The sequence below is a fragment of the Salvia hispanica genome, chromosome 2, assembly GCF_029641045.1.
Source record: "Salvia hispanica isolate PSC_SH4W2 chromosome 2, Shi_PSC_v1, whole genome shotgun sequence".
In the NCBI taxonomy this organism is placed as follows: domain Eukaryota; kingdom Viridiplantae; phylum Streptophyta; class Magnoliopsida; order Lamiales; family Lamiaceae; genus Salvia; species Salvia hispanica.
The window spans coordinates 27,031,369-27,043,336 of record NC_142693.1 but is presented as its reverse complement, the minus strand read 5'-3'; the positions used below and the strand labels follow the sequence as shown (position 1 = coordinate 27,043,336).

The following is an 11,968-nucleotide window of genomic DNA, read 5'->3' as shown; positions in this document are numbered from 1 at the left end:
CCGAGGGGGGGAGAGTTGTTACGGGTCAACCCTCGGCGCGCTTGGAGGAGACGACCGCGGAGCAGGTAGTAGAAGAGAGTGAAGTGGATACCAGAGTGAGCAATCGGAAGGAAGCAGAAAGAACCATTGCGAGGGACAGAGCACGTCGGCAGAGACATCCGCCGAAGCATTTGGCGGACTTTGGCAAACCGTGAGAAGAAGAGCTGAAGTCTTGAATTATCATGTTTATTTTATTATTTTTGACTTTAGTATTTTGAGAACTATTAATGTTATTTTAATTATTTTAGCGTCAAGCGATCTATAAGCTCCTTTCCGGGTTTTCTTCGTTGATTCTTTCCCGGATCATAGGTCGAATCAACCTAGGGTCCTAGTATAAATAGGCGTGTATTTTATTTCCCTCCTTATGAAATAAAATATTTTCACGCAAAATTTACTTTTCTTCTTCAACACAAACCTAGTTCTTGCCGTGTGCGATCGTCGGGCAAAGCACCCGCGACTTCACGGAGGAATTAATCGTGCGTTAGGGAGTTCATACCTAACAGGCTGCATCAACCATGCGTGCACAACTGATATAAAAGCTACCCAAAATGGTGCAAATTTTCTTTTTTAGAAAAAGTTTTTTTGTTAAAAGGTCATACTAACATTTGATTAAAACTCAAGTCACCAAAAATACAGCACACTCTTGGTGAAGGGATGAAGTGATTAGTACCTGTATTTTAGCTTCACACCAAATTCTCAAACAAAAGAGATAGTGAATTTTTCGGTAGTTCGTTTTCATACAATCGGATTGGTGTTGGTGGTGAAGGAAGGGACTACTTTTTTGTTGGACTTTTTTTTCCTTTTTGACTTTTTGAGTTGGGCCTCTTTTTTTTTATGAAACTTTGGGCCACTCTTTTTGGGCTCACTTATTAAATTGGAGGAATAGGTGGGCTGGGATTTTAATTTGTTGGGCTGGAAATAAAATTTCTTGGGCCATTTTAATTAAATCTTTGGGCTGTTTTTAGTTAAGTAATTTTGGGGCCGATAATCGGGAAAGGAAAAAAAAAGTGTATCATCTTAAATGAGACAATGAAGCGGTATACATTTAAAACTATATAAAAATACTTGGCAGCTTGTGTCATGAACTAAGGTCGGACTTTGGATTGTCTCATGAACTTAAAGCTGGGTTAAAAAAAAAAAAAAAAAAAACCTTAAAAACTAGGTTAAAAATCACGAAATTTGATCGTGTGTGAGATTTTGTTGATTCAAACGTGGCCATTACCAGTCAATCATAATTAATGAAATGGTGCCCGTATAAAAATCAAATCTAATCATAATTAATGAAAAAATTGGATGAAGATGACTAACAAATACGGACACTAAACACTGAATCCCAAATTTTTCTATGAACAACATAAAATTTCATAAATAACTGATGGATTGACTGCAAGCTGTTCGATCTATTGATCAAAATCCATCCCTCTCATATGTGAGGTTTTGTCCCTCCCATTATTGTATGCGAGTTAGCACGGTAACCGCTCGACGTATTGTCCAAACGAAATACCTTTCCTTAAAATCTCAAATCACTTTCGATCTACAAACTATATTGACAAAAAATTGGAGCACTGAAGCCAGTGTCTGCAATTGGATCGGAGTTACTGGTGATTTTCTCCTTAATAGGGTGACTCAGTTGAACATATCGAACATGGGCCTTGTAGGAACCATCCCACGGGAAATCGGAAATCTTTCTTGTCTCGTTTCATTAGACATGAACGACAACTCTTTTCACGGCCCTCTTCCCGTATCTATCTTTAACATGTCAAATTTAGAAGTCTTGAGTTTGAGGAATTATAGTTTGTCTGGTAGTCTACCTTTTGATATGTGCATAAACAATCTTGATAGGCTCAAGATTCTTCGTGTTTCTTACAACGAGATGTATGGGAATATACCATCGAGTTTGGAGCAGTGTTTGCAGCTCGAGTATCTTTCTTTGTACAGCAACAAATTTGATGGATTAGTGCCAAGGGAACTTCAAACATTGTATATTGGTGCAAATAAGTGGACAGGTAATTTGATCTTATCTCCATGGACTACAGTCAAATTAATAATTCTTTTTAATGTCATTTTCTATTTATTTTCAATTTCTATTATTTTTTTTACAGTCATATACGTAGAGGGTCAAATTAGTATTAACAATATTATTATTATGGTTATTTATTATCATAGTTATCATTATTTATTATGCTTAACCGACTTAGAGCAAGTATAAATATATGGGTTGCCTACTTTGGTTAGTGTGTGTGAGTAAGTACACCAAGAGTGGAGTAGTAAGAGTGTACGTGTGTGTTTGTGAGTGCAAGGTGTGTCCTCGTAGAGCTAGAGGTGTGTCCTCAGGTGTCTTGTGAGGTGTGTCCTCCAAGAGTGTATTTTAGAGTGTGTCCTCAAAAGTGTTGTAGTGTTGTGTTGGTGTTGTATACACGATCATGTTGTGTGTCGGTGTTTTGTACACCGTTGTCGGGTTTAATAAAATTCCATTTGTGTGTCGATCCTGGAGTACCGCTGATACCCAACAGCCATAACTCATATTGTAATATCTTGAGGAACAAAATACGTGTTCTATCAGGCATGTAGAATATCACTATAACGAAATATTCTAGAAATGACATAATATTTGAGGTTTGTATTGAGATATTTATATAATGTCACTTAATACTAGTATGACATCTTGCAAGCGAGTACCTATTAAAATTTGATGTTTGGCCAACAAGATTAGTCTAGAAATGTTAAGTTGCAAATGGAGGACGAGAACTAACCAGTTAGTTTGTTGGAAGAGATATCTAAGGACCACATATTTGTAAGATTTCCAATTGTGGATGGTATTGGACCTACAAACAATTTATGAGTACTGCATTGCATTTTTTTTAAAAAAGTATGTAATTCAAACTGATAATCAGTTGCAAACCGTCATTAAAAAGAATAAGAAATCCATTAAGGAAAATAAAGCATTGTTTTCCAACTCCCCACTCAATTGGTTTTTGACTTGAGGTATTTCACCTGAAAAGTTATTGGTTGAAAGGTACAGCCCGAACAAATTTTGTAGGTTTCCTATCTCTGGTGGGATGGAGTCTGAAAACGAGTTATTAGAGAGATACAGCATCTCGAGGTTTGTGAGCAAGCCTATCAGAGAGGTTTGTGAGCAAGCCTATTTCTGATGGAAGTTTGTTACGAGCCTCTTTTACTATATTATTTTGTTTAGACCCTCTTCTATTATATTATTTTGTTTAGATATTATAGGGATTTAGCATATCTTTCCATATTGTATCCACATATATTTATTATAAATATGTGTGGAGTCTCTCTTATTAATCAATTAATGAAGAAATATTTTGCCCAACAAACTTGCATAATACTCTTGAAAATCTGATCACTGCTGACGGAGGAGAATCTCCGCGCCAGTTCGTTTCTTTCAGCCGCCGACCCCCAGTGTTGAGGGCGCCGGATTGTGGTATTTCGTTCGTGTTGCAGATTGATCTTCGTTAGGGAAAGGAGGATCCTAACAAAGTTCCACACTGAATTCATTGTCTCCAATGAATAGTGAGAATAGTTTTCTCCAACTCGTGATGAAACAAGTCAATATTTCACCTGTTAGGCTATTCTCAGATAGTCTCAACTGATATAAATTGCCCAGATTTGACAAAGATGGTGGCAATGGCCCCGAGAGTGAATTCTGGGATAAATCTAAGTAGGTGAGCTTGTTACACAGGCCGAGCTCTCGGGGAATGGAGGAATTGAATCTATTCCATCCAAGGTCTAGAGTTCGGAGATTCGTGAGTAGGCCTATAGAAGGAGGGATTCTCCTATAAACCAATTCTCGAACAGCTCCAGAATTTGCATGCTTGGAATAAGGCCTACTGAATCAAGAATGTTTCCAGAGAAGAAGTTGTGGAAGAGGCGAAGATCCTTCAACTTGGTGAGGTTAGCGATATTTGGTGACAGGGGGCCTTGAAAACCATTTCTGCTGAGGTTAAGATCAAGTTTGACCAAATTGGTGAACAATGATTCAGGAATTTGGCCTGTGAAGTTGTTTTGAGACAAATCAAGAAAAGTAAGGTTGAGACATGTGGTTATGAAGTGTGGGAATTCCAAGTTGAGTTCATTCTAACCAAGATTCAGGTGAGTTAGGAAAGGGAAAGTGGGAAATCGAGAACAGTCAGGAGTTTCAAAGTAATTGACGCCCAAATCCAAGAAGCGCACCTTCCTCAGATTGCCAATCTCTGGTGGAATGGTGCCCGAAAACATATTGTTAGAGAGGTCCAAGAGAGTGAGGCTTGTGAGGTTGCCAAGTGCAGCTGGTATTGAGCCGCTGAGATCATTCCCGTTGAGGTTGAAAGTAGTGAGATTCAACAATACAGTGATATGGAACAGGTCCAATGTCCCTGCTAGGCCTGCAACAGCACCGGGGAGATCAATCCCAGAGACAAATCCCTTGTCGTTGCAGTGAATGCCAATCCATCTGCAGTGGTTGCTGATGTTGTTGATGGACCAAGACTTGAGAGAATCGGAAGATGATAGGCTGGATTTCCATCTTATCAAACTCTCTGTTTCACTTGTGGCTGCTCTTGAAGGACACACACATAGAGACAGTGTTAGGAGAGAAAGATATGTAAGGAAAAGGTATGCTGTTTTCATGGCTTATGTTTTTGTCTATCTACTCTGCTTCATTTGCCTATTTATATGCAAACTAGGAGATGCCATTTTACTCGAAATTAAAATAATATATTCCACAAATATGTCTGAAAGCTTCTCCAATAACATTTTCTAAGTCAAGTCAATTTCAAAGTGTAAAATTTCCAGAGTGCAAATTGTAATGATGTGCTAAGAAGAAAAAACTGGCAACTTTTGATGTTGCAATTCGAATGCTAAAAAGACGTCTTTTACAATAATACAGTAAAATTACCCACCTTTTATTGCCCCACTAGAAATGAGGACAGGCTTAGTCTTTGATAGGGTAGAGAAGTGGAAAATTGGTCAGCTTGCACTTGCAATGAATATAACACACAATAAATTAAATAGAAACAGAAATGACATAGTTTGCCGTGTGGAATGGTTAGTCGATGATAATGGCATAACAACTTTCTTGGAGAGAAATGATTCAATGGGAAACATAATTGTATATACAAGACTTTAATGTCAACTATCTAAATTGGCTAAAAAATATCACACTAATTAGTGAATTAACACATAGGCAACTCATCAAAACAGTACAAACTTCCACAGTTGTGCTCAGTGCGAAATTAGGGATAATTCACAATTCTCAAAATTCACAAAATTACGAAGCTTCTAGAAAGATTAACAAATACTCCCTCCGTCCGCGAGTAGGAGTATCGTTTTTCCATTTTGGTTCGTCCGCGAATAGGAGTCCCGTTTTTCCATTTTGGTCCTTCCGCAAATAGGAGTCTCAATTCATAGTTACCATAAATGGTTAAGAGGCCTACGCTCCACCTACTCATTTCACTCACATATCATTTAAAACTAATAAATACAAGCGGGACCCATACACTAACTTTCTTCCACCCACTTTTCTTAACATTTATTAAAACCCGTGCCAGAATGGAATGAGACTCCTATTCGCGGACGGAGGGAATATTTTTCAATTTTTCAAAAGATTTAATAAGATTAGGGTCTTAAATTTTTAATTATAGTCTCCTGAGCCTTTCCTCGAATAACGGTGGTGCACTGTCGATCGAGTTATTTCATCGAGCACATTGTGCTTTGCGCTACTACTTGATTGAGTTCATCTAATCTTAGCCTCGAGTCTTTAAGATATTTTTCAAGTGTCAAAGATATATAAACGCTATTTTTCAGTTATGGTATACAATTATTAAAATAAGAGGGAGACATAAAAAAAAAAAAAAGAAATGGTAAAAGTATTGTTAGAGAAATATATAAACTACGAATGGATGTGTGACTAATTTTTTGTAAATGGATAAAAATGAAAAAACATGGCTCACTGATTTGTGTCAAGTCAATAAGTCAAATTATATGACTTGTTTAAGCTAATCATTATTTTTTATAGGAAAGGTCAAAACTGGTCCTGAACATATGATCATTTTATGATTTTGATTCTAAATTTTATCTTTTGGATTTTTTGGTCCTGCACATTTCAAATCGGATAACAATTGGTCCTGCGTTCAATAGTTCTATTAATTTTATAACAGTCAACGGGTTTAACCCAATTTTGACCAAGTTAGACTTTTAATTCTAAATTCGACTAATTCACCCGCCATTACTTCATCAAGACCATGAATACGAGCAATACCGTCGCCTACTTGAAGTACGGAATTAAAACCCTAATTATTTTTATCTTTAGAAAACATCGGCGCCATGGTGTAGATGGAGTGCCTCAACGTCTTCCTCGCCGCCCTCATCCTCCTCCCCTCCCTCTTCTTCTCCCGCCGCCGGTGCGTCGATCTCTCCCCCCTCGATTGTTCTTAATTTCAATTGATTGATTTTGTGTGTTGTTTGTGGTGCTAGAAGCTGTATTAATTGAAAATGCTGGAGCAGACGTGGCTGGTGATGAAGGATCGAAAGTCTTGAGGAATTTCAGAACCGTTCTCTTTGCCGCCGCTGCCGTCGATTTCAATCTCAAAATCCTCATCATCTCTTTGAAGAAATCCGGCTTCAATATCTCCAAAAAACTCGAATTCAATATTTCTACTGCGTTTTTTAACAGAATTAGCGCATCTGTTTTTTGTGAATCTTTCAATTTGCTATTCAGAATCCATAGAATCGATTAGAAAAGGTCGGGTTTCTCCTCCACGATCTGCTTGTTCTCCGCCGCCGGAGACCACACCAGAGCCGCAGGATCCTCAGCGCGAGATCGACGCCGGCGAGATGTTGCAAGCACAAATTATCATATGCAATGAGCAAGCTAAGCTGAGGTGGAGAGGAATAAGCCACGTCGACAAGTGAGTATAATCTTCTAGTATGAGCTGGCAGAATTGTGCTGACTCAGTGAGATAGTGCAGCTATAAATAGAAGGCAAAGGGCAGTTGTTATTCATTCATGAAAAATGTGTGTTAGCTTGCGAGCTAGGGTCATCGTGAGAATCCGGTGATCCGGTGATTCTCCGTTGAGCTCGGGCTGAGGATCGTGGATCCGAAGCACTTCTATTTAGCTTAGTTCACATTTCATTATCGTTCAATTCCTTTGGTCTTATTTGATCATCTGAATCTATCAAATCATCCGTATTACATTCTGCAAATAGTGTTATTAGTTGATTACTTGAGTTCTCTGTTTTTGTATAAATTGTGGTGTTGATCTTGTTGATTTGGCATTGATTGGTGGTGTTATGGTGTGGATTGTGGAGTTGTTGTGTCGATTACGCTGTGGATCGTGCGTAGGTGTGATTGAGCTTGCGATTTCAGTTCTTCCATAACTAAAATCGCAACAAGTGGTATCCAGAGCTGTTCATCCTCGGACATGACGACGACGGGAGCTACAGCGGAGGAACGTATGGCGATGGAGGGTGATAGGATAGGGGCATCTTCAGAGTGGGAGAGTCTATGGGAGAGGATTGGGGCATCTGTCTGCAAAATCCAGCGAGAACAAGAGGCGAAATTAGATAAGATATTGAAGTCACTTCAAGATCTGTACTCGACGATGGAGGCCAGGGATGCGAGTTCCGGCGGCTGCAAATCACACTTGGAGTTTCCTAAATTCTCCGACAATCTGGATTTTCAGAAATCAATCGATGTTGATCGGGCAATTGTTGATGAGGATCTGATGAAGCAACCTAGCAGTGGGAGATATGAAGAAATTGACACAAAGTTGAAGATCGGAGTTGAGGCTTGTGCAAGAGTGCCAAAGGAAATCGAGGATATTCAATTTTTGGAGGTAACGGTGACTCCACTGCAGAAAACAAAGGAGATGGAGATATTCACGTCTCTGCCTCACAACAGGAAATCAACGGAGGTGAAGAAGGGGAGGGAATTGGAGCAGGATAAACTCAAAAGGACTGAACGCCTATCACATGCTCGACAAAATGTGCTAGTGAATGAGCTGACTGTGGGTTTACCTATCTCAGCCTGCTATAGTCTGTCATTGTCGTGGCTACTCAACTGGTTTCCGAGGCCTACGGTGAAGCTTAAGTTCGTGGCTCAATGTGATGCTGAGCTCTATGAAGGGTTTGATGGTCGGAGGAATGGGTTTTTGGGGTGTGGGAGATTTAGCATCTCCGAGGATAGAGAGCACTTGGGAATTCAAGGGGAGAATGGCTATGCATTGGTGAAAATGCAACCTGATCAGAGGAGTGGTGATCCACGGTATTCAGCAGGAGTGTTTGATGGAGTGTATTACGTGTCATATTTTGGAGGTAATGTGTTGGGAGATGGAAGTTACCCTCTGGGATGTGTGGTACCGGGTGTGTCGATGGTCTCAAGGAAAGACCCATGTTCTAAGAGGAAATCCTCTCCAGCTTCTATATTCACATTGCTTAAGGAGACTGGTGGGCTTGGCCATGTTCATATGGGTGAGAAGGTTGTTGCACTCGTTGTTATGAATGTAATAATGGTGCCATTTGCTATGAAAGTGAAGTTTCTTACTAGTTTATCTAATAGGGTCTTCGATGGTGGCGGTATGGATGGGCCATTCATATGCATGCTCCACATGGAAATTTTTTGTTATATGATACTCCACACTCTGAGTGTAGCTATTATGAGTTCACAGTCGTGCAACGATGCAACATGGCATCGCCAAGCGCTTTTGTGGAATTCACGGATGAGATCAACACTCGATTTTCATTGTTCCTTGAGGACAAGGAATTCTATGGGGGGAGTACTGACAGAAAATAAATGGAAGATGCAATGGAAATCTTATGGAAAGAGTATGGCTGTGGAGGGAGAGCCGATTATGTATGTGAAGGATGTTCTTGCAATTTATGAAAAGGAGCTTGGCAATTCCAGGAATTTGTTCTTATATTTTGGTGCTGATGGAAGGGCTGGCGATAATGTTAAGGTGAAGGGAAATGAATCGAAACAGTACGTTGCTGCATTTTCAAAATACAAGACTTGTTTACAAGCAAAGAAGCTTATGGAAACTGAATGTCTAGCAAATGCTAGCCAAAACGCCCAATTGAGGAAGCTTGCTGCCATTTTGAGTGTGATAAGGAATTTGAAGCGATTGTCAGTTAGATTTCCTAAGCCAATGGTGAAGATGAAGTTAGAATTGTTTTCATTGTGGAAGTTGTTGAGAGAAGCTGATATGTTGGGAGTTTCGAGGAGAAAAGTTGTCTACCAAGGCGCTCATGCTTGGGGGTTGGAGCAAGGACTTCAAGTGAATGCATCTAAGGCTCTTCCTTCTTCAACTAAGGAGACTATGGCAGTTGCTGATGTTCTAAACTCAGCACTTGATGAAGAGATAACCCCTGATTCAAAAGTCATGGTGAAGGGTTAAGAGGTTGGCAAGTACCATGATGCAAATAAGCTTACAAAAGGGCTTCTTGACAAGTTGGTCCAGAGGAGAGGGGTGCTGGATTCTGGAATCGAGTTGGTGCAGTATATTACAGTTCAAGGCCTTTAATTGAGCCTATGACATTTCCCTTCTCAATGCAGGCTATTGATCACCTTGTTTCTGTTGGTAAGATTAAGCATTGGACTTGTCTTTGTGATTCCTTGAGGACAAGGAATCTTAAGGGGGATGGATTGTTGCAAGCACAAATTATCATATGCAATGAGCAAGCTAAGCTGAGGTGGAGAGGAATAAGCCACGTCGACAAGTGAGTATAATCTTCTAGTATGAGCTGGCAGAATTGTGCTGACTCAGTGAGATAGTGCAGCTATAAATAGAAGGCAAAGGGCAGTTGTTATTCATTCATGAAAAATGTGTGTTAGCTTGCAAGCTAGGGTTGCGAGCTAGGGTCATCGTGAGAATCCGGTGATCCGGTGATTCTCCGTTGAGCTCGGGCTGAGGATCGTGGATCCGAAGCACTTCTATCTTAGCTTAGTTCACATTTCATTATCGTTCAATTCCTTTGTTCTTATTTGATCATCTGAATCTATCAAATCATCCGTATTACATTCTGCAATTGGTGTTATTAGTTGATTACTTGAGTTCTCTGTTTTTGTATAAATTGTGGTGTTGATCTTGTTGATTTGGCATTGATTGGTGGTGTTATGGTGTGGATTGTGGAGTTGTTGTGTCGATTACGCTGTGGATCGTGCGTAGGTGTAATTGTTAGAAAGGAAAATCAATTAAGGGGTGAGAAGATTGTGTAGATCACGGTAATTAGGAAATTAGTATAATTCCTGATTTTGTGACTAGGGTAAATCTTAGCATATAGGGGTAATTCCTAGCCTATTTAAATAGGGTGTGTATATTGTGATTGAGGAGAAGTTGAATGAATACAAAAACACACTTTCAACATGGTATCAGAGCGGATCGCCGACTGTGGATCAAATTTAACTGACCCAGCAGTATATCTAGGCCGAAACCAAAAAAATGATTGATCCAGCAGTATATCTAGACTTAAAAATTTGGGCCCAGTGGTCCAACCGATCGAAAAAAAATTGGGCTGATTGTCCAATCAATTAGAAAAAGTCCAACCCCTCCAAGATTCACCTTGAAGGGTTTGAGGGAGGGTGTTGGCAATTAAAACTAAAAATATAACATATGACTGTCCCACATCGGTGTCAAGAGAAAACTGAAACTAGTATATAAGTCTCATGGGCCCTCCTCCTATCACCAATTGGTTTTAGGATGGAACCCATGGATTTCTATCAAGAACCATCCGATCATAGATAAATTAATTGAAATATATTAATAGTAGTATATGATTTTATTGTTAAAGGTACAGTTTGTTTGATGTTGGAGTGAAAGCATTGCCTAAATGGTTTGGAGGGCTCTCATCTATCAGATTTTACAAACTTGAGGAGTCTTCTTCCCTCAATGCAGAGCCTCACCAAATTACAGGAGTTGCACATTCGCGATTGTCCACAGATACGGATTGAATCTGAGAGGCACAAGATCTTGAATCGCAGCACCAATATTTGCGTTAATGGTCACAAGCTTTAGATCTGTTGCTCAATTGTAAGTATAATCTTCCCTTGTTTATTCGTACAAAAAAATTTACATAGTCTCGATGTATATCCACTAATAATATCATCAAGGTATTAATTTTACATCCTTTACAAGATGTTTATTTCGCTGCCCCTCTAAGTTTATTCGAGGCCCAAGCTAAAATGAAGAAGGCCCAAAGACTAAAAGGTTAAGGTTAAGCCTCCAACAAGGGGTACATGTATTTTTGAAATTTATAATAAAATTCACTAGAATTAAACCCTAAATTAGTCACGTGAAAAAATTGATAAAAATGTTTATATTTGACAAAATTTTGTAATTTAATTTTCTCACAATTTGGTATATTTATAAATATTACTATTATAAATATTGACAGATTAAATTATATTGTTACCTATAACTCGAAAATAGACGCATGAAAAAGTAATGAAAGTAACGATAGATGTCTAGTCAATCTATTTTCTTGAGCTAGTCCATACACATATGTGATGAAGTTGATGCCAACGACCTTGGCTTTCAGCGAGGCAACCGTGTCAAGGACAGCTTCATCATCGACTGGGCCCGGTCCCGGCCAATCTCAAAATTAATATTTTGAGTAAATGTAATCTTCAAGGCATCTTCTTGAATAGATTTGTGAATAAAAAATTTGAGGCATGGGAATATTATATCATTGCCGGCCGTCTCGGACAGACCTAATTAATAAGCTAAATAATTACTAATTTAAGGTCATTAATTTTTAATTAGCCACTGCTTTAGCTTTTCAAGAAATGCAGCTCTTATGTAATCGTGTTTTAGTTTTTTGCATAACCACTAGCTAGCTAGTCTTTAAACTCTTAATATTGAAAACCTTGCGAGTGAGTTAGGTGTATTTCCTAATTAGCTATCCTAATTAGCCCTATAATATAACTTTACCAGC

The 11,968-nt window shown here is 39.0% G+C and overlaps 1 protein-coding gene across 1 annotated transcript; it reads left to right on the top strand.

Annotated features, from left to right (window-relative positions):
* The first annotated feature begins 7,461 nt into the window (after positions 1-7,461).
* On the top strand, positions 7,462-10,161 carry LOC148931981 (uncharacterized). The gene has a single exon (XM_089064972.1). The coding sequence runs from the start codon at positions 7,462-7,464 to the stop codon at positions 9,430-9,432; it is 1,971 nt and encodes a 656-aa protein (XP_088921098.1). The 3' UTR covers positions 9,433-10,161.
* Positions 10,162-11,968: the final 1,807 nt, after the last annotated feature.

Excerpts from the sequence above, each read along its gene's own strand:
- LOC148931981 (XM_089064972.1), top strand. The coding sequence starts at position 7,462 with ATGACGACGACGGGAGCTACAGCGGAGGAACGTATGGCGATGGAGGGT.